This window comes from Petaurus breviceps, unplaced genomic scaffold (assembly GCF_028583685.1).
Source record: "Petaurus breviceps papuanus isolate PSGF00001 unplaced genomic scaffold, PetGlider_PUasm1.0 182, whole genome shotgun sequence".
Taxonomy (NCBI): Eukaryota; Metazoa; Chordata; class Mammalia; order Diprotodontia; family Petauridae; genus Petaurus; species Petaurus breviceps.
In genome coordinates, this window is record NW_027185786.1 from 4157191 (window position 1) to 4183351 (window position 26161).

General features: G+C 40.5%; 1 protein-coding gene across 1 annotated transcript in view; it reads left to right on the forward strand.

Annotated features, from left to right (window-relative positions):
• The window catches only part of HYDIN (HYDIN axonemal central pair apparatus protein), a 421862-nt gene that overhangs the window by 284146 nt on the left and 111555 nt on the right, over positions 1 to 26161 (forward strand). The window contains exons 36-41 of the mRNA XM_069087496.1: positions 834 to 1010; positions 2911 to 3092; positions 4601 to 4825; positions 6410 to 6544; positions 18806 to 18989; positions 26007 to 26148. Coding sequence (XP_068943597.1) covers positions 834 to 1010; positions 2911 to 3092; positions 4601 to 4825; positions 6410 to 6544; positions 18806 to 18989; positions 26007 to 26148 — 1045 coding nt within the window. The remainder of the gene's footprint in view (positions 1 to 833; positions 1011 to 2910; positions 3093 to 4600; positions 4826 to 6409; positions 6545 to 18805; positions 18990 to 26006; positions 26149 to 26161) is intronic.

Consider the following 26161-nt stretch of genomic DNA (forward strand, 5'->3'; position numbering starts at 1 on the left):
GAGAATATGTGAGTTGAGACAGATGCTGGTCATGAGGGCAGCATGCAAGACAGAAAAATGGAAAGAGTTGGGAGAGAGCTGCCTTGAGGTTCTGTTTCATCCCTTTGCCTTACACTGCCTGGAATGCTAGCACGTCCCTTGTCCCAGAATGATGAATAGTTCTGGACCAAGAGAGAAGCACAGACCAGAGCTGGAGAGGTATTTTTTTAACACCCCTCAGAGATGAGGCGGCCAGTCCTAAGCAAAGGCTCAGAAAGTGAGGTTTAAGCTAGGAACTTCCTAGACAGGTTGTCAAAATATAAAGACTAATGCATTCACTGCAGCTCCATAGAGTGACAGATGGCCTTAAATAGGCCATCCTTTGAGTCCTTTGGACTTTAGAAAATGTTAAGCCCTGGAAAAAAAGTTGGAAACTGGAAACTAATTTGATTACATCTATAAATAATAACTCAGGCTTCTTCAAAGGTGCCACACCAAGTCTTCACTTCCTTATTTCTCTGGTCACCTCTCACAGAGCCCTCTCTTTCCCCCAAGCACCCACCCCTTATCCCTATGCCAGGGTCACCCCTAGGCTGTCTGGATGGGGAGTCCTTGGTAGGGAAATTCCCTCTACTGGTACAGGTGAAAGGTATAGTCTTAGAAAGTCAGCTGCGACCCTGAGACAATAAGTGACGGGCGCATCTCCATATTTATTATGACAGAAATCCTTTCAAAGGCCCAGATAACTCTCGACTAAAATAATCCTAGAGATTAAAGTATAGAATATCCCCCTATCATTCCCATCCCTTCATGTAAATTCTACATGTATGTGTGTGTGACTTTTTTTTAAGTAGGTGAAAAACCACAGAGCGCCAGTGAGACCCGGTCCATGGAGGAAGTTGGAGAAATTGATAATAACCCAGTGAGCAGATCCATAGCCCGGCACCTGGGCATTTCTACTTCTCCTGAAAGCCATGTAGCCAGACACCAAAGAGGCATCGCCATCATAGTCCATGGATCGCCCTTGTCAGGTATAAAGATAACCCTGGAAGAAAGGGCCAAGGGCAATGACTCCATCTCTCATCTGCTTAGAGAAACCAGGGTTCACTGGGCAAGTAAGCTGTTGTTGATGCTTGACCTTCATTCTCCAAGAGAACCATGACCTCGTGGAGATTGTGCCATGCGAGTAAATCATCCTCCTTGGTTCCCACGCTGGGAACTTCAGCCATCAGGAAAGCATGTGGATGCCATGGCATAGTTTCAAGGAAGTCAGGAGCCTGGGCCTCCAGTGGAGGTACCCTGGCCACAATGGCAGCACATTTATCTGTTCTATGGGGTGGACCAGCCAGGATGCTTAACAAAGGCCCAGAACCCAAAAGACACCAAACTGCCATCACAAGAGAGTTTGACTTAGAAACTGAAAATACGTATTAGAGTTATGCTCTGGTGGGGCACTCCTGAGCTTTACTGGTGCCTACATGCTCGTTTCTTTGGTACTAAAGGCAGATTGATATGATATGGTATGATATGGTATGGTATGATATGATATGATATATGATATGATATGATATGATATATGATATATGATATGATGATTCTGTTCTGTTCTATTAGAAAGATCATTGGATTTGCAGTCAGATGCCTGAGCTTGTCTCAGTCCTAGCTCTGTCCCCTTACCTAGCTGTGTGAGCCTTGGATAAATCACTTCATTTTTCTGAGACTGTTTCCACATATGTAAAATGGGAACAATTAAACCTGGCCTACCAGCATTAGATGGTGGTGCTTGTAGGGGTTCTGCTGAGATGATGTTGGTCAAGTTCTTTGTGACCTTACAGTGCTATGTTCATTAGTATTGAAATCAATGTCTTTCACAGCATGACTAATGTGGAAATGTGTTTTGCACAGTTCAGTGTGTATAACCTCTATCAAATTGCTTACCATGTCAGGGAGGGGGAGGAGAGGGAAAGCGGGCAAGAATTTAGAACTCAAATTTTTAAAAAATGAATGTTAAAAATTTTATTTACATACAATTGGGGAAAATAAAATATTATTTGAAAAAAAGAATCTAGAGAAAGCACAAAGCTGATGAATTTCCAAGGAAAATGTTAGTGAAACCATAGTTTGTTTTTGTTTTTTTTAACATCTCTCTAAGGAAGCCACTTACAGAACTGTACTCCCACCCAAAGGTAAAGTCTTATAGTGGCAAGAAACCAGCTCCACTTCCTATCTATATAGTCATTTTCTTCTCAGAAGACATCAGCAAAACAACTGCCAAATTGTGAAACCCATAAATTATCCCCATGTGCATGTTTGTGGACTCTGTAGTTAGCCAAGCCCTTTCAGAGACATCTCATTTGGTCCTTACAACAAACTCTACCGTAGGCAGGGTGGGGTGACACTGATAAGCTCTGGACTAGCCTTTTATAATAATTTATTTAATAATAGCTTACATTTACATAGTACCTTTTATGTGTGGAGCACTGTGCTAAGTGCTTTACAACACTTAACAGAGAAACAGGAAAGTTAAGCAGGTCAGATCCACGACCAGGCCTTAGCAGGCCAGTGTCCTCTGGACACCATCCATCTGCCTCCTTGCTGTGAAGTGCAAATATCACAAAAACAAATATAAGCTACAGTGGGAGAGGGGGGACAAAAAAGATCACTTCAGGAAGAAGAAAAGCCATTTATAGAGTCCTCTTTCCATGTAGGAAGGCCCTTCTCCCTGGCATTGCAGAGTGAAGCTGCAGTAGACAGAGAGGGCCTTTGTCTGGTAGCTTGGAAAAGGCTCTCCCTCTGGTGTGGGACAACTCCAGTCCAGTCCAAGGTCATGACCTTGAACAGACACCCTCCCCACTCTTGGCCTCAGCCTCTTCATCACGTGGCCTTCAAGGTCATCCCCATCCAGCTCTAAGACCTCTGCCCCTCCTACAGGAAAGACCAGCGCCTGCAACAGCCTGGCCAGGTACTACGGCGCCGCCTGCCTAACTCTAGACTCCATCGTGTTGGATGCTCTGTCGGATTCAAACAGCATTCCTGGACTCCGGGCCCGCGAGCTCTGCATGAGGGCCACCACTGAGCAGAGTATCCGGGACGGGGAAGAGTCGGTGAAGGATGCTGGTGAGTTGTGATAAGGAATGGGCAGGCTTCCCTGGCCCAAGGTCCCTGGCTTCTCCTTCCATCCCCATGCAGCCCTTGACGACAATGGTGATGCCACACTGAGGTCACCCTAGCTGCCTGTGAACATGCCTAGGACTCAGGGGATAGCTTTAGTTGGAATGCCAGGAAGGGGGTCCCAGCAGGATAAAATCCTCCTGGCATTTCTTTTGGAAAAAAAAAAAACAGACAAGATGTCTGGACGTTCTTGAGAGCCAAAGACCAAGGGAGGGCCCAAAGAGTTAGCATTGCAGTAGAACCTTCCACTCTCCTTCACCAGCATGAGCATAGGACCTGAAGTCCCCTGGGACTCTTATTACTCATGTGCCTTCTTCATAAAGCCTGACGATAACAAATAAAGTTCATTCCAAAAGCATGACCAAGTTCTGTAGCTTACCTCACCCTGGAATCACCTCCAGATGAGTTTTACCCCCAAAAGCTTTCCCCAGGATCCATGAAAGGGGAATATGCTCAAAGCTTTTGGAAATCATTGTGCTATAAACTGGAGATCAGGGAGGGAGAAGGGATCACTCGTGTCCAGCTTTATCATGCAGGGTGTCCCAAAATTCCTGGTGTGGCTTGAAGCCTTAATAATTTCAAGAGTATAAATGCTACAAGCTTACAAAAGACAATATTTGAAAGGTTCTTTATTTACCTTTTTAAAATACTGACATATTTCTCATTAAAGTTCAATATAACCACCATCTTTTATTTATTACTCGAATAAATTTTGAAAACTGGTTTAAAAAAAAATCCACAACTTTCTTCCACTGCTCCTCAGTTACTGAAAGGATTGCATTTGTAATCCTAGTCTTAAAAGCATCCAAAGAATGAGGTTTTGATGCCTGTGGGACAGTTTTGATGGGAGCCCACAAGAAAAAGTTTAATGGAGGCAAATCAGGTGACCAAGTAGCCACAAAAGAGCACTGCCTCTGCTGATTCACACTAGTCCACTGCTCTGAGAAAGGGTCATCTAGATACCATCCTGTGGACAATGCAAAAGGTCAGGGTGCTCCCTCTTGTTAAAATGAAAATTTTGCTATTCAAAACTCACAAAACTAAATGAGCATAAAATGAATTTGAACAATTAAACTTTCAAGTGATTTTTTTAAAAATATATTCATTGTATTTATACTTTGGACATTATTAAAACTTAAAACTGTACAAAGACTTTAGGGACAAGCTACAGAAAGTTCTTGAAGTACTATGGTTTTGTAGGCAGAGCAGGGAGGTTGAACACTTGGATTCTGGCCTAGGTTTCACCATATGGCCTCATCTTGGGTCTTCCATTTACATTCTTCTAACTACTTTCCATAGTCATGAGTGCAGACAGGTCTTACATTCCTTGATTCTATTTTGTTTTTTAAACACTAGTTTCCTGCAAGGCTCCTCTGCAGTCATCACATGATTTCATGAATGTGTCTCTTCTCCTGCATTTTTCTATTTCCTTGTAGCCATAATTACAGAGAGCTCCTTAGCACAGACATCTATAGGACTATCAAGAGTAAGCACTGAGAATTTGACCAAACGTATCTCGGAAGCAACTCTGGTCTCCCCTGAAATGCGAACTACCATCTCCAAGGGCTACCGGGGAAGCTTAATTATGACCACTAAAACCAAGTCAGACAGCCATGGTTCTGGGTCCCAAAAACAACATCATCAGTTGCACCAGTCAGAAACGTCGGGATCACAGGTAAAAATTGGGTCCCTTCCTTCCACAGAGAGCTCAGAATTCTCGATCCTCCCTCTCGGTAATCCTGACAATCAGGTCAATATCTGTAGACTTCTTCATAGCACAAGAGTTTAAGTCTGTTCTACCCCATGAACATCAGCAGATGACATACAGTTTAGTTCCCACAAACCCTCCTTTCTGCCATCATGGCCCCTCACTGCCACCACACCTTTCCCTCCCTCCAGAGCCTTGAGGGTTTATGTCTTTGTAAAGGATGGCTTTCCTTCTCGGCATTTGGGGGTGCCAGCCTGTGCACTGCTGGATTTTTCTGATTTTGAGGTGAAAACAACTGCTCTATTGACCTTTTTGTATTCCTTTGTTAGCCCTAGAGCAAGTCCCCAGTGAATGAGAGGGCAGAACTGACAGGGAATTTCACTAACTCCATCCTGTTATGTATAGAGAACCCCAAGTCTCCCAGGTCACCGTTAAGATTCCTGATGGTCTGGTAGCCTGTCTGGGATTGGAATTTGGACAGTCAGTCAATAGTCAACAATATTAGGCGCTTTCTGTGTGCCGGGCACTATACTAAGCCCTGCAAATACAAAGACTGGACAATGGACCACTGAGCTCAGTTCACTAAAACCAAGTGAGCACATCCCAAAGAAAAGATGCCATCCTCAGCAGCGGTAACATGCCATGTTTGGCCCAGCCAGAATCATTCTAGACAATCTGTTCTCCCCAAGAGCTTAAAAATTATATAAATGCATCTTTCTTGAAGATGAAACTTAAGGTTTCATTGATATTTTCATTCACACAATGAATGAACATTTCATTAAATGCTTAATATGGGGCGGCTAGTGGAGCAGTGAACAGAGCACCATCCCTGGAGTCAGGAGGACCGGAGTTCAAATCCAGCCTCGAACATTTAACTTATTAGGCTTACTAGCCTGGTGACCTTGGGCAAGCCACTTAACCCCAATTGTCCTGCCCTCCTCCCTCAAAAAAAAAAAAGCCTAATATGTTCACAGCTCTGTGGTCAGCATTGAAGGAGAAAGAAAATGTAAGTAACATATAGTCCCTGTCTCTAAGGACCTAATAGGCAAGCAAACAGCCATCATGAATAAAAATACCTACAAGGGGTCATTTTAAACATCGGATAGTTTTGTTCCAAGTCCCAAAGATAACGTGTTGGTGTCCTATCTAGAAATAGACAGTTTGGGAGAGAAACACCCCATTTTATTTAAGGATCAGCACCGAGGTATTTTCACATTCTCAACTTTAGTTTTAAGTTGTCCATAACTTACCAATGGGAACTGATACCCTCCTTTTCAATCTAAATTAATTGTATAATAAGCATTTTTGTAGTTGTGTGGTCCCTGTATAAAAAAAACAAAAGGGCAGTGGGTCAGGAACACCTGCCGCCTCGAGCTACGGATTCGGAGCACAGAGGCCCTTTGTTTAATTAGCATCCCTTAGACAGGTGTCTTACCTCCTCTGTGTTATGACCGATGACTCTCGGGGATCCCAGAGGAGCAAACAGTCAGGGCTCTCCGGGTGAGCCGGCGTCTCGGAAGGGACTGACCTCGCACTTCTCCCCTTTGCCAGATTCCATCCAGCCCGCTGACCTATACGCCTGTTCATCTCCGGCTCGTGGGCAGCTCCAGCGAAGGAGATGTTGGACTCTTTAGCTGCGTGCTCCCCGAGGACTTACTGGTGCAGATCATAGAAGAGAGGATACAGGTACGCGGCTCCATCGGGAGAGGCTGCGCTCTGGAGCGGGCGCAGCCGCGAGCTTTCCGTGTTCCTTAGATTTGGAGTCAGGAAGAGCAGAGTTCAGATGGGATCTCAGACACGAGTTGTGTGACCCCAGGCAAATCATTCAACCTCTCTGTGCCTGGGCGTCCATCTGCATGATGCGGGTAATAATAGCGCCTCCCTCCCAGGGCTATTGTGAGGTAGTATTTATAAGGCACTTAGCACAGGACCTGGCCCATAGCAGATACTTAATAAATGCTTGTCTCCTAACTTCCTCCCTCCCTCTTTCCCTTCTTCCCTCCCTCTGCTCCTCTCTCTTTCCCCCCTACTTTCATTCCTTCTTTCCCTTTTTCCTTCCTTCCTCTTTCCTCCTTCCTTCCCTTCTTCCCTCCCTCTATTCTTCTCTCCCTCCCTACTTTCATTTCTTCTTTCCTTTTTTATTTTCTTCCTTCCTTCCTTTTTTCCTTCCTTTCTTCCTTTCTCTTTCCTTTCTCTTTCCCTTCCATGTTAGTCTAGGCCACCATTTCCCGACAGGGACTGGAAGTTCATGGCACTTGAGTACTTTGAAGACTGTGTTGCATTGGGAGCAGCAGGTCTTCTAAGAGTCCAGTTCTTGGTTCTCTGGTACCCCTTTCAGGTCCTGAGCTTTCTAGGATTCCCAAATAACAATGGTAACTCCTGTTTAAATAGTGCTTCAGATTTTATCAAATGCTATCCTCCCTTTTAGGAAGGTAGCACAAAAAGTAAGATATGCATTTCAGAGAGTGGCTCTTAGCCATTTGCCTGAGTTTACACATCTGGTAAGTAGCGGAACCCAGAGTTATCCCCAGACCCTAAGCCTCCAGCTTGCTTCCCATCAGACCTTGCTGAAACCAATGGGGAAGATGACAAGGGGCCATTTTTCATCCTTCTCTCGACTTCTGGGCAATAGCACAACAACCCATCAAATGTTTTAAGAGGCATTTGTTGCAGAGCCACTCCAGGGAAATAGACAGGAGCTGCATTACAAATTCAAAGAGCAAGGCTTTGAGAGAGAGAGAGAGAGAGGAAGGCAAGGCAATTGGGGTTAAGTGACTTGCCCAAGGTGTCTGATTAAGGAGGTTTGGGATTCGAATGTTCCACACTCCAAGAAAGACCCAAGGCAATTTCTTTCTTTAGAATATTTATTCAGAATATATGTATATATAGGCAAGTGAGAAAGAAACCAGAGGTAACAGCGTAAGAGGCTTAAAGATAGCAGAATAAGAGCAGCCATGATTAATAGTGGATATATATATATATATATACACATATGTATATATATATATATATTCCTTATGTGTGTACACACACACACACACACACACACACACACACACACACAAGCATCACCATCGCAGGGAAGCACCAACACCTGACCACACAAGCTAGGGAATCCTGGTACAGCCATCAGAGTCCCGCATGGGAGGGTCCCAGGCAAGACGTCTCTTCCATGGGTGAGATTCCAATTTGGGGTTTGAATCGTACAGTTTAAGTATTGCTGAGAACAAAGAAGGCAAACTGTCAGGTGTTTTTAGCAAGCATCGTATCTGGTGTGAGACCTGGGACGGACACTAATCCCTCCAAGACACCCTCCCCCCCGCCAAGAGTGATGTTTCCTTGGAATGGCTTGTTTCAGGAGTTGGGCAGTTATCATATTTCTTCTCAAGGAAGTGGCCAGAGTCCCAGGAGAGGAGCAGCCCTCAGGTTCTCAGGATCCCTGTTCCCAAACAGCTCAGGGCAATAGAAAGGTCATATTGAGTTGGGGCCTTGGTTTGTATAATCTTATTCCTCACAGAAGGGCTTGCCTTGCCCCCTTCATTCAGCCTTTAGATTATACAAAGCATAGGCTGTCCCTGCAAGTGGGGTCATGGTTTGGTATATTTTCCTTCTCCTAAAGTATATATAGATGTTACACAAAAATAAAAGAATTAACAATATGCTAAATATTAGATCATACCAGTGGTGATTAGTGTCTGAGGAGATTAAATGAGAGACCTCTAATAGTTTATTAGCGACTATATGGGCTTGTATTCGATGTTCATTGAGTGTTCGTTGATTTTTCTCCAATAGTTGCCTCAGTTCCTGGGAAGAATTCAATATAGAAATTAAGGGTTCAAGGGAAAGATAGGTAGGGGGTAAGGGCAAAGGCTTAGGGGTTCATTCAACATTAAGAGTATCCTCTTGGTCAGGAGGAAAACAGAAATCATCACCCTACCAATGCAGGTAAGTTATATTATACAGGCATCCAAACAAAGAGGCCTCTTGGCCTATAGAGGATAAATCAGTCTGGTTATTGGAGCTTACGCAAATATGTTCATATAACATATGAACTTCATATAACATAGAAAAGTTAGAAAGCTGTTACAGAGTCAAATCACACAGGTTGGAGGAATGGTTCAATAGACAGGGCTTCAACTGCCTAGTGGCCATCACACAAATTACGCCATTATTACCTGCACACAACTGCCTCAGTACACAGTTGGGTTAAACTACGAAATTCTATAGGTGCAACTGACCACTATAACAGGGGAAGAGATAAGTATTTTGTTAGGGCATGCTGCCCTTGAGCTAGGGAGAAATGTGATTTTGAAAACTGATCTGATTTTAAAAACTGTGGTTCAAGCACAAGCACCCCAGCACCCCATCATTCCATTCTTATACAGATGGGACATAAAATCATTTGGGAAAAGGAAGAAGGTCTCAGCTTTTGAAGCTGCTTCATGCTGAGGGAGGACATAGAGCTGTCTAAGTTTTGTAGGGTCCCACCATTCAAGGGGCTGGGTCTGTAGCCAGTGTCCAGAACTTGGTAGATGTCAGGTCCAGAGGTGATGGTGTCATGGTTTCAGACAGTGGTTGGTACTCAGCCTGAGATGTCATCTGCAAGTGAAGGGTGCTGAGCCTAGAAGAAATAAGTCTGGCAAAGAAATTAAACAAGGGCCAAAAAGGAGTAGGAGGAAATTAACCATAAGTAGGGTGAATATGGGCTAGTATAAGCATTACTCAGACTATTTCACTTTCCTTTTCATTTTCCCATAGACAAGAAACCTCATAAGTTATTATTCTTTTGCTAACATAATTGCACTGCCTTAAACTAAAGAAGTTCCTGACTTGAACCTCACAACTGAATAGTAGACATACATCTTTGTTTCACAAAACTTGTTTATCCTTTGATTATATTCACTCTGGAAGAAATAGATACTTCAGAAATTGAATCTTTTACATATACATTCAGTTACAAATGTTAACTTTTGCTTAGATCATGGAATAACTACAAATTCAGATTAAAAAAGCAAGATCTCTTCTGCTTTACAACTTATTGTATTAATTTGAAATTCACTAAACCTTCAAAAATATAACACACAAGACCTTTCAAAACATCTCTTCTTAAAAGTATTTCCTTTCTTTAAAATAAAACAACAGTTTGAATTTATCCTAGTGTTGAGAGGAATAATCACTAAAACTTTATTTAAGAAAAATTAATTGGAAAGTTTTAAATGATATCTTTCTTTTTCCTTTAAGCAAAAATAAACCTGTAAAATTGGAATTCTTTCAATTAAGTTAGTGTCCTTGAGTAATATAAATTCCCAAAGTCTTATTACAGTTTAAATTCCTATATACTTGCAGAATTCCTGGATACCACAAAATTTAGTCTTAAGCATTTTGGAAAACTTTCTGCACATATTTTAATTCTGAATGAAAAAATAATATTAGATTTTCCAATAAAATAACACAAAATAGCTCATATCTTTTTACTGACTACTTGCTCTGATCATAGAAATTTACTGTAGAAGGAAAAAATCAGGGACATGACATTTCAAATATGACAGGATATAACATCCTTGTCTCTGTTTAAATTCAGGTAAAGTCACAGACCATGCAGCATCCATTCCACCTCATAGCTACACTCAGGAATAGGTGGGAAACATTCCTTTTCAAAGGAACCCCATGGGTAAATTGATCAAGGAGGCACCCCATCCCTGTTCTTTTATAACTTTTTGAAGTCTCCTCACTTTTCTTAATTCTAATTCCCATCTCCCTTTTAAATAAGATCACCACATTGACAACATACAAAGGGACAGTCCCCTTTATGAGTACAGATACAGAAATTAAAAAGAAAACTAACAAACAATTGTCCCTTCAAAGTCCAAAAGTCTCATTTCATACAGCTGCAAGGGGGTTACACCATCTGATGGGAGTCCTCTGCTTGTTTTCCAGCCATCCTTCCTCAGCATTGCATTCCAGGCTCTTCTGCCTTCTTTCATTCACTTTCCTACAAAAATAACCTTGGAACCAATTTAAATTACCCCTCCTAAACCCTTATCATTCTTACAAAATTAAAATTGGTGTTTTGGTCAGTTGTCATGATCACACATTAAAACCAGTTTCTTATATTTTTGCATTATTCCATTATTAATTCCTCCACCAGGAGGATGAGATTTCACTACAGTATTTACATTATGCTAACAATTACAACAATTAAAATATTTACTAAGTGGTCCAGAAACTATTCTCCTTTTAATATTAACTAATTATAACCAAGCTGAGACAAGTATGAGACTAACTAAATAACAGAATGATATTCCCACAAACCCTCGACCTACTTGTCCTCACATTATTACAAAGAACTAAAGGACCCTGACTTATACAGGAATATTTATCCTAAATCTTGAGCCTAATAGCTTAATCTTACAATAACTTAAGATGTTCCAGAATCAAGTATTTAATAGATTTGTTGTTGTATTTTCAAAACTTTCAATTATTAAAACTTGCCACCAAGAATGGGGACAAAAAAAGTGAGGGGGCCATATTTCCCCAACTTCAGAATGTAAATTTCAGGCAAAATGTATACCAGGCTGCAATCTGAATTTAACCAAGCTTGAGGTCTGCCAGGTGCTTGTGGGTAAATCAAGTCAGAAGAACCCTACCTCAGCTCATGTGGAACAGTTGTTCCCCCAACCTTCATACCTGTATCTTACAGGTATGGATTGGTGGCTCAGGTGGCTTTTCTTAATATTTATACCTGGAGTTAGATTCAAAGAAATAGACAATTAACAGTCCCATCATATGTTAAGTAACAATCTCCAATAATAAACTTAAAATATGCTTCTAACCTCACATTGGTTGAGGAACATCTTTAATTCGTATTCATAAAGAAATCAAACCTTCCATCAAGATTATAACTGATTGTTCTAACAGATTTCTATCTACTTCCCAAATTTCTCTATCTTCTTATAATTATGCTTAATCTGAGCTCACACTAAAGTTTCTTTTCTCTCAACTAAAAATATCTCTGATTTAATCCCAATAATTAATTCAGTCAATTGTATTATTACCCAATTGCTCTTTCATCACTTTGAAATGCCTAATGATTCCATTCCACACAATACACAAATACACCTTACTATCGCTTTGAAATCCAAGCCTTAATTTATGGGATAATGTTCCAACATTATATTTTCTTATCTAACTATTAATTCACATCTGCCTTCTTCACACTTAAGATATCCCTAGCAACTTTATATTTCCTTATCAAACTATTAATTAACATCTTCCTTCTTCACACTTAAGATATCCCTAGCAACAATCTAGAGACAGAAGGGTCTAGAGGACCTCCTCTTTCCTTTTCAAATCTTCTTATCTATTCTATTAGCATCAATATTATATTCTATACTGGACTCCATGATCAATCAAAAGATATGTCCTTATGCATGGCCCAATCACTTCTGCAAATTTTGGGGAGGGTGTCTTTTTATACCTCACTTTTTGGGACAAAGCTTATTCTTGATAATTGTAGAAGTTCATGGTCTAATATCACAAACTGATGAATTATGTTTCTAATTATTCTCAAAACATTCAGGAAGAATGTCCTTAAAACAGCAAAATTTCATACACTTGCCTTATGCCTAACTTTCCATTGATTTGCTATAAAGATGAAAAATAGGGACGTGATTGGACAAAGCATCCACATGCACTATAGTCCCAAAACCTTTTTACCTTTGAGTAAAGTCTCATTGAGTTGCAATATACCACAAAGATTAACCAGGACTCACATACATAAGGGATTCCATTTCCTTTTCAAATCTAAACTTATTATCAAATCTAAACCAATTGATAGAAATCCTTTTTAATCTTTTGCACATAGACTTTGCTACTTCTCAGCAAGTAGAAAAAAACTTTTAAAAAACTACATAACTTAAAACAAGTTCCTTTCCCGGACTGAATGACCTTGCCTAATAGAGATAATTTCTAGGGGCTTTGGCAGTTTTAAAATATCATACAGTAGCAAGAGGACTGTTCTGAATGAGCAGAACTAGTCAAAATAAAGTTTTCATCCAGTCTTCTCCTTTCCACATAGAGTAATCAATTAACAATTTTAGGTTTTAGCATTAAAACAATATCCCACAGTTTCATCAAGTCATTCTGATTATAAACAAATAACAACAGATAATATCTAATGCACTAATGGGCAGACTTCTCTACCTGCTGTCCCTCTCTCCCTGCTTCCTTTCCCAGGACTAATAAGATTGCTACCCCATCCTGGATTATAAAATTTTCCTTGTCTCTCTTTCCCATTGTTCTCAGTCTTTCCCATAAAACTTCTAAAACTACTTCACTATTCTGGTACCCATAAACACCACTCTCCAAATCTCAGGGTCTGTCTTTCCTAGCCTTCCTGCCAGGAGGCTCACACTGCTTTCTTAATGACCCTTTTGTTTACTTCCTTGCATATTAAGACACTTCACAGATTTGTTTAGCAACTCTCTCTCTCTCTCTCTCTCTCTCTCTCTCTCTCTCTCTCTCTCTCTATATATATATATATATATATATATATAATTTCTTTAAAGCTAGGACACACATTACTCACACTCCCCAATGGACTCCTTGATGTAAAAATTGACAGAATTTCCCTCATGATTTGTTGATTAACCATTTCTCTCCCATCAAGCAATAACCAATGGCCTTACTCAGTTTCAGTCTTCCCAAACTTAATCAAATTTTATTTTCAGCTTCTATGAACACAAATATTGCTTTTGTCTTAGAAACTTGGGAATTCAACACATACATCTTCATAGCTTCTGTGGACAGGGCAGCCTCCTTAATTTTCTTGTCTGCTAATCTGTTCCCATCAACTCATACCAAAGATCTTATAAAACATTTCTTCATAACAATATTCCCCTTTTTTCAAAAACAGTTTATCCTGATATCATTAACTGCTATACAATTCCTAAATTCTCTGGTGATAAAATCTTTCCCAAATAATTGACAAAATTTACATAAGGAGGTTTCACAGGTATTTTCTTCACATAATTACCAATAATTACCTTTCACAAGCATACTTTTGTAAATAATTGATTTATTCAATAACTCCAAATAGCTTGGTTAACAATCTTACAAGTTTAAACAACTTTATGAAGTTTAACTGAAACTTTCTTTTAATACAACTGTTTACCAGTAACAATATCATAAATAATTATCATGTACCTAAATTTAGACTTTGAAACCAAAATCAAGTAATTACCAATCTGGTTATCTTAATTTAGTCATTTCCAAATTGCTTTGCACACAAAATCATTCATCCTATTACCATTGGCATAAAATTCACACTTAAGGAAAATTCCACATAAGATTAACAAACATGAAACAATTAATTTTTAGTTTACACTCAAATATCACTGTTGTTTTGTACCAGGCATTGTACCAAGCACCTTTACAATTATATTAGTCCCATAAAAATCCCTAGGATGTGGATTCCACCACTATCTCCTTATTGAACAGTAAACTAAGGTAAATAAAACTTTCGGGGGGAGGGGATTAGGGGGGACATACAGTGAATCACTTTCTTAATGCCAAATAACAATATGTACCTTTTGATCATGTAACTATATATTTCTAAGTTCTAATACCCTTGGCCCTCAGAAAGGAAATATATCCACAAATTAATTTCTTTCCTTACTGTTCCAATTACCCATTCACATTCATATCTTCCAAAAAGTTTACAAGAAGTTCGCTTTTCCCTTATAATCAGGTCATTTTAAAACATACTGGGCCAAAATTCTAACTGCTTTCTCTAGTTCTTAAAATGATAACAAATTACAATAGTCTATATTTTCTACTGAATCAGTGCCCATCTCAAATTCAATAACAATAACCACTCAATTTCAGCCTTTCCACAGCGGATTTCTTGAAGAATGTCATTCCGACCTGCTAATCCTGTTGGTGATGCCAATAATGTCTGAATAAGGAGGTTCAGGATTTCTGTAAATGGAATGCTTAGCACTCCAAAAAAGACCCAAGGCAATTTCTTTAGAATATTTATTCAAAAAAAAATATATATATAGGCAAGTGAGAAAGAAACCAGAGGTAACAGAGTAAGAGGCTTAAAGATAGCAGAATAAGAGCAACTATGATTAATAATGGATATGTATGTATATATATATATATATATATATATATTTTTTTTTTTACAAGTATCACTGTTGTGGGGAGGCACCAACACCTGACAACACAAGCTGGGAAATCCCAGTACAGCTGTCAGGGTCCTTCATGGGAGGGTCCCAGGCAAGACATCTCCTCCATGGATGAGATTCCAATTTGGGGTCTGAATCTTACAGTTTAAGTAGTGCTGAGAACAAAGAAGGCATACTGACAGTTGTTTTTAGCAAGCATTATATCTTGTGTGAGGCCTGGGATGGACACCAGTCCCTCCAAGGTCCCCCAAAAAGCGCTTTTTCCTTGGAATGGCTTGTTCCAGGAGTTGGGTAGTTATCATATCTCTTCTCAATGACGTGGCCAGAGTCCCAGGAGAAGAGCAGCCCTCAGGTTCTCAGGATCCCTGTTCCCAAACAACTCAGGGTAATAGAAAGGTTGGAGCTTTGGTTTGTATAATCTTATTCCTCACAGAGGGGCTTACCTTACTTTAAAAAGCATTGCTCTGGGGAAGCTAGGTAGTGCAGTGAATAGAGCACTGGCCCTGGAATCAGGAGGCCCTGAGTTCAAATCTGTCCTCAGACACTTGACACACTTACTAGCTTGTGAAGGGCCATTTTGTATTTTACAATCTTTATCCTGCATATGGTAATGACAAATCAGCTAGACTGTGGCTTGAACCATACAGTAAAGCTTTGCTGGACTGCTTGCCATGACCAATACCCGTCCTGGTCTCTAACTTGTGAAGGGTATATCTGATCGTCAAGGCAATAGGAAGCCATCAGTGTTTGTATGGGAGGGTGCCATGGTGAAACCTACTCTTTAGGAAAATCACTTTGGCAGCTGAATGGATAATGGACTGGAGGGTATGAACTGGGAGGCAAGGACACCAACAGTAGAGGATTTATTCAATGTGCTGGAAGGCCTTCCTCTGTATCTTTCACTGTCTCAGTGCCTCTCAAGGGCCTTCCAGCTATGGTCCATGATGCTGACTTATATGAATAGCACTCTCTCCATTTCTGGTCATATCTTTAATGACATCCCTTTTGGCATCTTTTCATTTCTTTATTTTTTATTTTTTTGCTTTTTGGAGGGCAATTGGGATTAAGTGACTTGCCCAAGGTCATACAGCTAGTTTTTGTGTTAAGTGTCTGAGGCCGGATTTGAACTCAGGTCCTCCTGACTCCAAGGCCAGTGCTCTATTCACTGCACCACCTAGCCGCCCCACTTTTGGCATCTTTATGTTAAGGAGGACACTTAGAGTAGCTGTGTCATTCACTCCTCTCCAGAAAGCACTCCTGGCTTCCCTGGAATTCCTCTGCAGTGCCCCTGTACCACATACCTTTTATCTTTTCTCTCCAGCTCACCTCCTTCTGCTTCCTGTTGTGTGCACTGTCTTCCCCAGGAGTGTGTAAGCTCCTTGAAGGCAGGCACCGTCTGTCTTTCTGCTTGACTTCTCTCCCCAGAGTTTAACACCTAGTCGGCACATAGTAAGTTGGCTTGATTTCTCCCATAGAAGTCATCACTGGCAAACGTGCTACAACCTTCTCTTACCCATAATGCTTCTTCACATTGTCCTTTGGGTCATTAGCCATTTGGATCCTTCTGAGATTCTGGCATTCCTTTATTTCCAGCCATAGAGCATCACATAGAGAAGGCTGGAGTTCAAGAAATGGGCGATGATGGCATCCAGCAGTCTGCGATCAGTAGGAAGTACTAAGCACTTTCCCAGATGCAGCCCACACTAAAGGCTATATCCATGCTAGCTCTATTGCAGCTTTTCTGTGACCAGAATGACCACCATGCCTCCATGCCTCACACACACTGGATCTCTGGTTCCCATTCAGTTCTGATATGGGCTCACCTCTAATTCCCCGCCATTGGCTGAACTAAACTGACAAACACACCTTAGTTAGGAAATCCAGTCGCTCCCTCCTTGGACTGAAGGCTACTTATAGTTATACTAATAACAATAACAAAAAAATATGATGACCAATAGAACATTGGCAATTTTCTTCTCTCACACAGTCATCCCCCACATTGGGATAGTATCATCTAGTGTCCCAACAGCACATCTGCTCACCTCCCAGGCTGCAGCTTCTAACAGTCTCTGAAAGCCAAAAACCTTTGACAATGACTTTACCCGTAAGTGAATTAGACCATCAGGCCATCTGGACCTATTTGCTGTTTATGAGGAAACTGCTTTCCAGCTCCAAGGTGTTTATCAAAATGGAGCATATTTAAATGTGACAAAATTATCCTGCCTGTTCTCAGAACAGAGAGATCTCCATCACCAGATGCACCTGGGCAGGGCATCAGTCTCTCCTTCTGTGGAGGACAGTTCAGCAAGATCCTGGTATTCCTTGTATTTTAAGAAAATGGACAGAAACATTGGCCAACATGTGCCAGTAACTTACGCTAAAGACTATTTTCCCACAACTAAAGTTATTGACTGCAGAACCATCTCAGGCAGCAATACCAGTTCTATTTGTAGGACTTTAGACACCAAACACTTCAATCAGTCCATCCAAAACCCTGGAATTTCAATGGTATCATTGTTCTCTCCACCAGAGCAAGTGGAGAGCCTTCCACACCTTAGTAATAAGATGAGTTTCTATATACAAAAAAAATCATCACAGGTTGCCAAACTTTTTAATTTTTGATGAACATAAATTTTTTTTCTCTTCTACCTACTGCACCTCCACCATTTTGGAAACAGAAAAAAGAAAAAAAATCCTTATAATAAATAAGCTTAGTCGAACAAATAAAATTACCCCATTGGCTATAGCAATAGGGTTGCTTTTTGAAGCATCTTTTAATAAACACATATCCAATTCACTTGCAAGTCATGGCATCATCTTTCTGATGTCATGGTCCTCTTTAAGAACAAAGGACAAACCACACACACACACACACACACACACACACACTCACACACACAGAAGAGAACAAATATCTCAAAGGAAATACACAGAAACAGGATAGTTTGAAAGTAACTGGTTAAATGCATTACTTTGTGTATTTAAAAGGGAAAAGTATACATGTAGCAGATTTATCATTTAATGTACAATGGTCTTTTCTGTTTTACTTTGTATAAGGAAAGGCTGATTTTGTTTGGTATTTGATTCAGAATTTAAAAAAATAAAGAAATGCATAGTCTTAGAGACCTATGCTGAGAGAATGTCCAAGGTCCCAAAGTCAGTGAGTGCTAAAGGCAAGATTTGTACATCTTCCTGGTGGCAGGGCCAGCTTTCTGTCTCTCAGGTGAACCACAAAAGAGATATGACCATTGTGTGCAGAATTAGCTCGTGATACAAAGGGCTGGAGGGTGGATACCCACTCTTGTCTTGTAGCTCCCATCCCAGCAATCTGCCATGTATTACCATCTCCTGAGGTGCTCCGGGCCACTCAAAGTGGTGATGAAGGCCCCTTGGGATCTCCAACTATCTTCCAGGCTTGGTTTGGGTGCCACTTGTTAAGTACCTACTATGTGCCAGAGCCAGAACTCTATCTGCTGTGCCAACTAGCACTCTTTCCTGATTCCCCCAGATGTTAGTGCTTTTCCCACCCTCCAACCTATGACTTTATGTGTACTTTCTATGTCTCTTGTATGTAGTGATCAGTGTGTCTGTTGTCTCTCTTCAGTAGAAGGACCTTCAGGGTCACTGAACACAGGAATCATTTTCATTTTTGTTCTGCTGTTCCTAGAACCTAGCACAGTAACTGGCACGTCCCTAAGAAATGCCTGTTGAATTGCTAAGTGTTGAATGTGCTTCTGTTCTTGGCCCCTTATTTCAGCTCAGTGACTGCTATCGAGGGGTGGTGTTTGATGGACTAGATACAGTCTTTGCCAGGAATACAGCTTGTGCGCTCCAGTGTCTGCTCAGAGCCATCGGCAACCGGGATCACATATATTTTATCAATGTGGCTCAGGATTATGGCATCATGAAGGCCCGGGAGAAAGCCAAAGTAGAAAAGATAGGTAAGTCCTCAGGATGAAAAAAAAATAATGGAATTTGCACGATGTTGGTTGGTCTCTGTCTCTGTCTGTCTGTCTGTCTGTCTCTCTCTCTGTCTCTCTCTCTCCCCCTGTCTCTCTCTCTGTCTCTGTCTTTCTCTCTGTCTCTGTCTATCTCTCTCTGTCTCTGTCTCTCTCTGTCTCTCTATCTCTGTCTGTCTCTGTCTCTCTCTGTCTCTCTCTCTGTGTCTCTCTCCATCTCTCTCTCTGTCTTTCTCTCTCTCTCTCTCTCTCTCTCTCTCTCTCTCTCTCTCTCTGTCTCTCTCTCTCTCTGTCTCTCTCTCTCTGTCTCTCTCTCTCTCTTTCCCCCTCTCCACCCCTGTCAGTACTCCTAACATCCACACAAAGTAATTATACTCCACATAAAGAGTAATTAGAGCTAAGCCATCATGAGAAAACCACAGCCTGTCCCAGGGGCGAGGTGAGCCCGAGCACAGACTAAGTCTCAGGCTCCTGCCAGAGCTAGTTCTGGGCACATAATCTCTCTTTGCCTCAGTCTGCTCAGTTGTAAAATGGGGATGATAATTGCACCTCCATCCCCAGATTATCGTGAGGCTCCCATGAGATGGTTGATGTCTGTAGGCACTCAGCATGGTGCCCAGCCCCACGCATGGCAGGCCTTATGTCAATGTTCATTGTTGTAGATGATGCTTTTATCATAGAGCTTACTCGGGACAGAAATCACAGGACCAACCACAGAATCTGAGAGCTTGAAAAACCTCCGAGGTCCTCTAGTACAACCTAAACTCAGAAGGAATCCCCCCTGCAATGGCCAGATAGAAGGTGGTCCGTGAATGGAATAGAATATATTACTGTGCTATAAGGAACATGGAAAACATTAGATGGAATTAGGCAAAGTGAATTAAGCAGAACCAGGGAAACCATACATACAGTAACAGCAGTGGAAATGGAAATAGCAGATTTTTTAAAATTGAAACAACTCCATAATTATGATTATCAGGCTTGGCCTCTCTCTGCTGAGGTGGGGGACTGAGGGTATGGAATAGTATGTGCACTATTGACCTCAGGTGATGTGTTGGTCAGTTGTATTGAACATTTTTTTTCCTTTTCCATTCTTTATTAAAAGAGCTAGCTCTCTGAAGCTGACATAAAAGCAAAAAATATCAATTAAAAATTCTCAGGAGGATGGGCCACCATAGGAGATGGTGGGTTATACTTCACTGGAAGACTGCTGGCTGAGTAGATTTTAATAGGAATTCTTTGTCAGGTGTTGGCTGGAATAGATCACTCCCAGCTCTGATCTTCTGGGACTCTGAGTCAAAGGGACTTGAATTTGAATCTAGCCTCTACCATTTACTACCTACATGACCTTAAACAAAGTCATTCAATTTCCTTTATTTTTATTTAAAATTTTTCTTTGTATTATTATGTAGTTGACAGACATCAGTAGTAATGAACACTTTCCCTTTGCAAATTAGAAAAAGAGGACTTCATAAAAAGTTTGAATCTCCACTAGGTACAACGTGTTAGCCATGGTTGTGTGTGTGTTTTGGAGTGGGATTTGTATATTTCAAATTTAACATGGTAGTTCTAACATTGCCCTTGCTTGTCCATGTCTCTCCTCTGAACTTACTTCTAATCTCTTCCTTTTATTTTTGTAAAGATTCATCGACATTCTTTACTTTCTTTTCAAATGTTACTGCCTCCCCTAACTTTCCCCTCCTTTCCCAAAAACCTTCCCAAGAAGAAGATGAGGAGGAAATGAGTAGTCTTGAAAAAGCCAATCCACACCTTGACCATATCTAAAAATGTATATCTCTTTAGGTCCACCTGGTCCACCAGCCCTCTGTTAAGAGGTGGGAAACATGCTGCATCATCCATCTTCTGGAATCATGAGGGGGTGCTGCATTGATCACGGTTGTTTTCCTTCATAGTCTTTGTCTAAAATATATGCCATTCACTTTGCATCCGTTCATACAAGTCCTCCCAGGTTTCTTTGACTCTCTTCTTTTCAGCATTTCTTAAAGTTCTATGTTATCACATTAGTTATTCAGTCAGTCAAAAAAACCCCATTGATTAAGCATCTGGTATGTACCAGGCATCACACTAAATGCTGGGGGTACAAAGAAAGACAAAAGACAGTGCCTTCTCTCAAGGAACTCACAGTCTAATGGGGGTGGGGGTGGGAGTGGGGAAGAGACAACATGCAAACAACTATGTATAGACAAGCTATAGACAGGATAGATTGGAGGTTAATCTGCAGAGGGAAAACACTAGCTTAATTGAGGGAGATCAGGACAGACTTCCTGTACAAGTCTGGATTTTAGCTGGGACTCAAATCTCAGAAAACCAGGAGGCAGAGAGAGAGGAAGGAGTGTGTTCCAGGCATAGAGCACAGCTAGTGAAAACACCTGGAGTTGGGAGTTTCTTGTACAAAGCACAGCACACATCACTGGATCACAGAGGTCGTGGGCTAAAGGAGAGAGGGGGGGTGGAATAAGGTAGATGAAGACAGAAAAGTAGGAGGAAGTCGGGTTGTAAAGGGCTGTGAATGCCAAACAGAGCCTATGACATTTTCTTCTGGAAATGCTAGCCACTGGAGTTCTTTGACTAAGAGGGTGAGAGAGTCAGACCTGTACTTTAAAAAGATAAGCTTGACAGCTGAGTAGAAGACAGCTTGGAGTGAAGAAAGAGCAGAGGTAGGCAGACCCTCGGTCAGACTGTCACAGTAATCCAGGTGGGAAGACCTGAACCAGAGAAGACAAGGAGCTATATCCAAGTAGAATCAACAGGACTTGGCAACAGATTGAATGTGAGGGGTGGGAGAGAGAGTGAGGAGTCAAGGATGACACACATGGGATGCAGGTCTTGATGACTGAGTGCTCCCTGTGACAGTGATAGAAAAATTATAAGGCTAAGAGAGATGATGTTCATATCCTATTGTTTATTCAACCCAATCAATGATCACCCATTCCTAAGTGGAGCCTTCCTTAAAATAATAGGTAGCATCTATTTAAAGCCATCAGCAAGTATTACATGTAATGGGGAGAAGCTAGAAGCATTTCCCATAAGATCAGGGGTGAAACAAGGGTGTCCACTATCACCCCTCTTATTCAATCTGGTACTAGAAATGTTAGCAGTAGCAATTAGAGAAGAAATCAAAGGAATCAAATTAGGCAAAGAAGAGACCAAGCTATCACTCTTTGCAGATGATATGATGATATACTTAGAGAATCAAGTAAAAAACTAATTGAGACAATAAATAAATTTGGCAAAGTTGCAGGATATAAAATAAACCCACATAAATCCTCGGCATTCCTATATATTTCCAATGAAATTCAACAGCAAGAGATAGAAAGAGAAATCCCATTTAAAGTTACTGTAGACATTATAAAATATTTGGGAATCTACCTGCCAAAACAAACCCAGGACCTGTATGGCCATAACTACAAAACACTTTTCACACAAATAAAATCAGATCTAACTAATTGGAAAAATATCAATTGTTCGTGGCTGGGTCGAGCTAATATAATAAAAATGACAATTTTACCTAAATTAAATTATATATTTAGTGCCATACCAATTAATTTACCAAAAAACTACTTTATAGAGCTAGAAAAAATAGTAACAAAATTCATTTGGAAAAATAAACGGTCCAGAATATCAAGGGAATTAATGAAAAGAAATGCTAGGGAAGGTGGACTAGCTATACCAGATTTCAATCTGTATTATAAAGCAGCAGTCATCAAAACTACTTGGTACTGGCTGAGGAATAGAGGAGTGGATCAATGGAATAGATTAGGCACACGAGATTCAGAAGTCAATGACTATAGTAATCTATTGTTTGATAAACCCCCAGACCCTGGTTTTTGGGATAAGAACTCACTATTGGACAAAAACTGCTGGGAAAACTAGAATATAGTATGGCAGAAACTGGGCATAGACCATTATCTAACACCACATACCAAAATCAAGTCTAAATGGGTATATGATCTAGGTATAAAGGTTGAGACTGTAAGCAGTCTCCTAAAACAAGGAATAGTTTACCTACCAGACTTGTGGAGAGGGAAAGACTTTATGACTAAACAAGAATTAGAGAACATTGTAAAATGGATAATTTTGACTACATGAAATTGAAAAGTTTCTGTACAAACAAAGCCAATGTAACCAAGATTAAGAGGGAGGTGGGAAATTGGGAAAGAATCTTTACAACCTATGTCTCTGACAAAGGACTCATTTCTAAAATATACAGAGAATTGAGTCAAATTTATAAGAATACAAGTCATTCCCCAATTGATAAATAGTCAACGGATAGGAACAGGCAGTTTTCAGAGAAAGAAATTAAAGCTATCTATAAGCACATGAAGAAATGCTCTAATTCACTATTGATAAGAGAAATGCAAATCAAAACAACTCTGAGGTACCACATCTCACCAGTCAGATTGGCTAAGATGACAAAACAGGAAAATGACAAATGCTGGAGAGGATGTGGGCAAATTGGAACACTAATGCATTGCTGGTGAAGTTGTGAACTGATCCAGGCTTTCTGGAGAGAAATCTGGAATTATGCCCAAAGGGCTATAAATACTTTCATACCCTTTGATCCAGCAATACCACTCCTAGGGTTATATCCCAAAGAGATCATAGAAATGGAAGAAAGACCCATATGTACAAAAATGTTTATAGCAGCTCTTTTTGTGGTAGCAAAGAATTGGAAATTAAGGGAATGCCCATCAATTGGGGAATGGCTGAACAAGTTGTGGTATATGCATGTTATGGAATACTATTGTGCTATAAGAAACGAGGAGCAAACAGTCTTCATATTTACCTGGAGAGGCTTAAAAGAACTGATGCTGAGTGAGAAGAGTAGAACTAGGAGAAATTTGTACACAATTACAGACACAACGTATGTGTGATGACCTACTTTGATAGACTGGACTCTTCTCAGCAATGCAGTGATATAAGTCAATCCCAAAAGACTCATGATGGAGAGAAATATGTGCATCCAGAGAAAGAACTAAGATTATATCCAAGTGGAAGCAAAATACCTGATCTTTTTCCTTTTCTTATTTGGTTTTATGTCCTCTTTACCATTTTTCATTCCGGCTGGTACAATCCATCCTTATAACCTGACTAATGTATAATGTGAAAGTATTTACAGATCCTATACTTGACTATAAGCCACCATGGTGGGGAGGGGGACAAAATGTGCAACTCAAGGAATTGTGGAATTGAATCCTGTAAACTAAAAGGAGATAAACAAATTAATTTTAAAAAATGATCACCCATTCCTTTACTAAGGCAAAAAGGGCTGCTATAAATATTTTTTAATATGTGGTTCCTTTCCTTCTTTCTTTAAATCTTTGAGATGAAACCTTAATAGTAGTAATCCTAAGTCAAAGGGTGTTCACACCACAGTAATTTTTGGGGCATCCTTCTAAATTGCTTTCCAGAATGGTTAAACTACATGCCTTAGCATATCTGGCCTCCCATAGCCTGCCATCTTTGCTAGTCAGATTCGTGAGTTAGGATCTCAGGGGTGCTTTAATCTGAATTTCCTTAGTAATGATTTGGAAATTTTTCATATCATTGTCATAGTTTGTGTTTCTTTTTTTAAGATCTTCCTGTTCATATTCTTTGATCATTTATCTATTGGGGAATGGCTTTTGTTCACAGATAATAAAAATAACTAACACTTATTAATGCTTTATAAATATTACTTCATTTGATCCTCCCAACAACCCTGGGAAGGAGGTGCTATTATTATCCTCATTTTACAGAAAAGGAAACTGAGGCAAACAAAGATTAAGTGACTTGGCCTGGAGTCACACAGCTAGTAGGTATATGAGACAAGATTCTAATTCCAACTATCCTGACCCCAAATCCTATGCCCTGTCCATAGTGTCATCTTGCTGTCTTGATGCATTTAAATCAACTATATATATATATATATATATATATATATATATATATATATATATACATATATATATTAGATACCAGATCTTTATCAAGGAAATTTACCACAAAAATTTTTCCTAGTTAACTTTTTGCATTCTGATTCTAACTGCATTAACTTTTTAATTTTGTGTAATCAAAACTGTTCATTTTCCCCCCTATGAATCTCTCTATTCCTCATTTGGTCTTGATCTCTTCCCTTATCCATAGCTGTAAAAGGCATTTTCTTCTTTGCTCCTCTGATTTGTTTATGATGTGACCTTTTATATCTGGGTTGTGTATCCATTTGGAGCTTATGGTATAAGATAATTGGTCTAAATCTAATTTCTGCCAGATGGTCACTTAATTGTCTTTGGACCCCGATTTCCTCATCTCTAAAATGAGGAGTTTGACTAAAAACTTGCCATTTTAGTTCTAATTCCTAAAATTCTATGAAAAGTACAAAGTGCCATGCCATTTTCCACTGAGTGAGAGTTGGGGGACCCAAGAAGGCCCCATGGAAGAGATGGCATTTGAACTGAAACTTGAAAGGTGGGTAGGATTTCTGTAGGCAACAGCATTAGCAACAATACAGATGTGGAAAACATGGAACCTTTTTTTTTAGAAAACATGTGAGGCCCAGGCTGGTATACTAGAAAGAACCCTGGCTTTGGACTCAGGGGGCCTGGGTTGTTCAGATCCTGGCTTTCCAAGATTTTATAGCTCTTCAACATTTAAGTTTATGATCTTGCTGAATGTTGCCCATTCTTCAGACCTGAACCTGAGTAACTAAAGATTCCTTGCAATACAGGAGAGATATTCCCAATGTTCAGCCAATAGACCTAGGTTCTTGAGTTTGACAGTTTCTAAAGGGGGTGGGGGGGCACGCAAGGGAGAGGGGCACAAAGGGGAAGGATGCCTGAGTCTAGAGCTCGATCAAGATCAGAGGGCTTAGCAGCAGTCAGAATAGCACGCCATGCCCCAGCCGCCGGCCAGGGGCACTGCAGAAGAGACTCAGAGAGGGTTCCCAGCCATCGGCCGGCCTTTCCCTGGGATTCATTGGTTTCCTCTCTCCTTCACCAGAGCAGGAACGCCAGGAAACGATTGCAAGAGAGAAGGCTCGTCTGCAGAAGATGGATGAGGAGGAGTATGACGCCCTCACGGAGGAAGAGAAGATGGGGTTTGACTTGGAAGTCCTGCAGGCCGTTCGGGAGCGAAAGAAAAGGTCTGTGACTGAG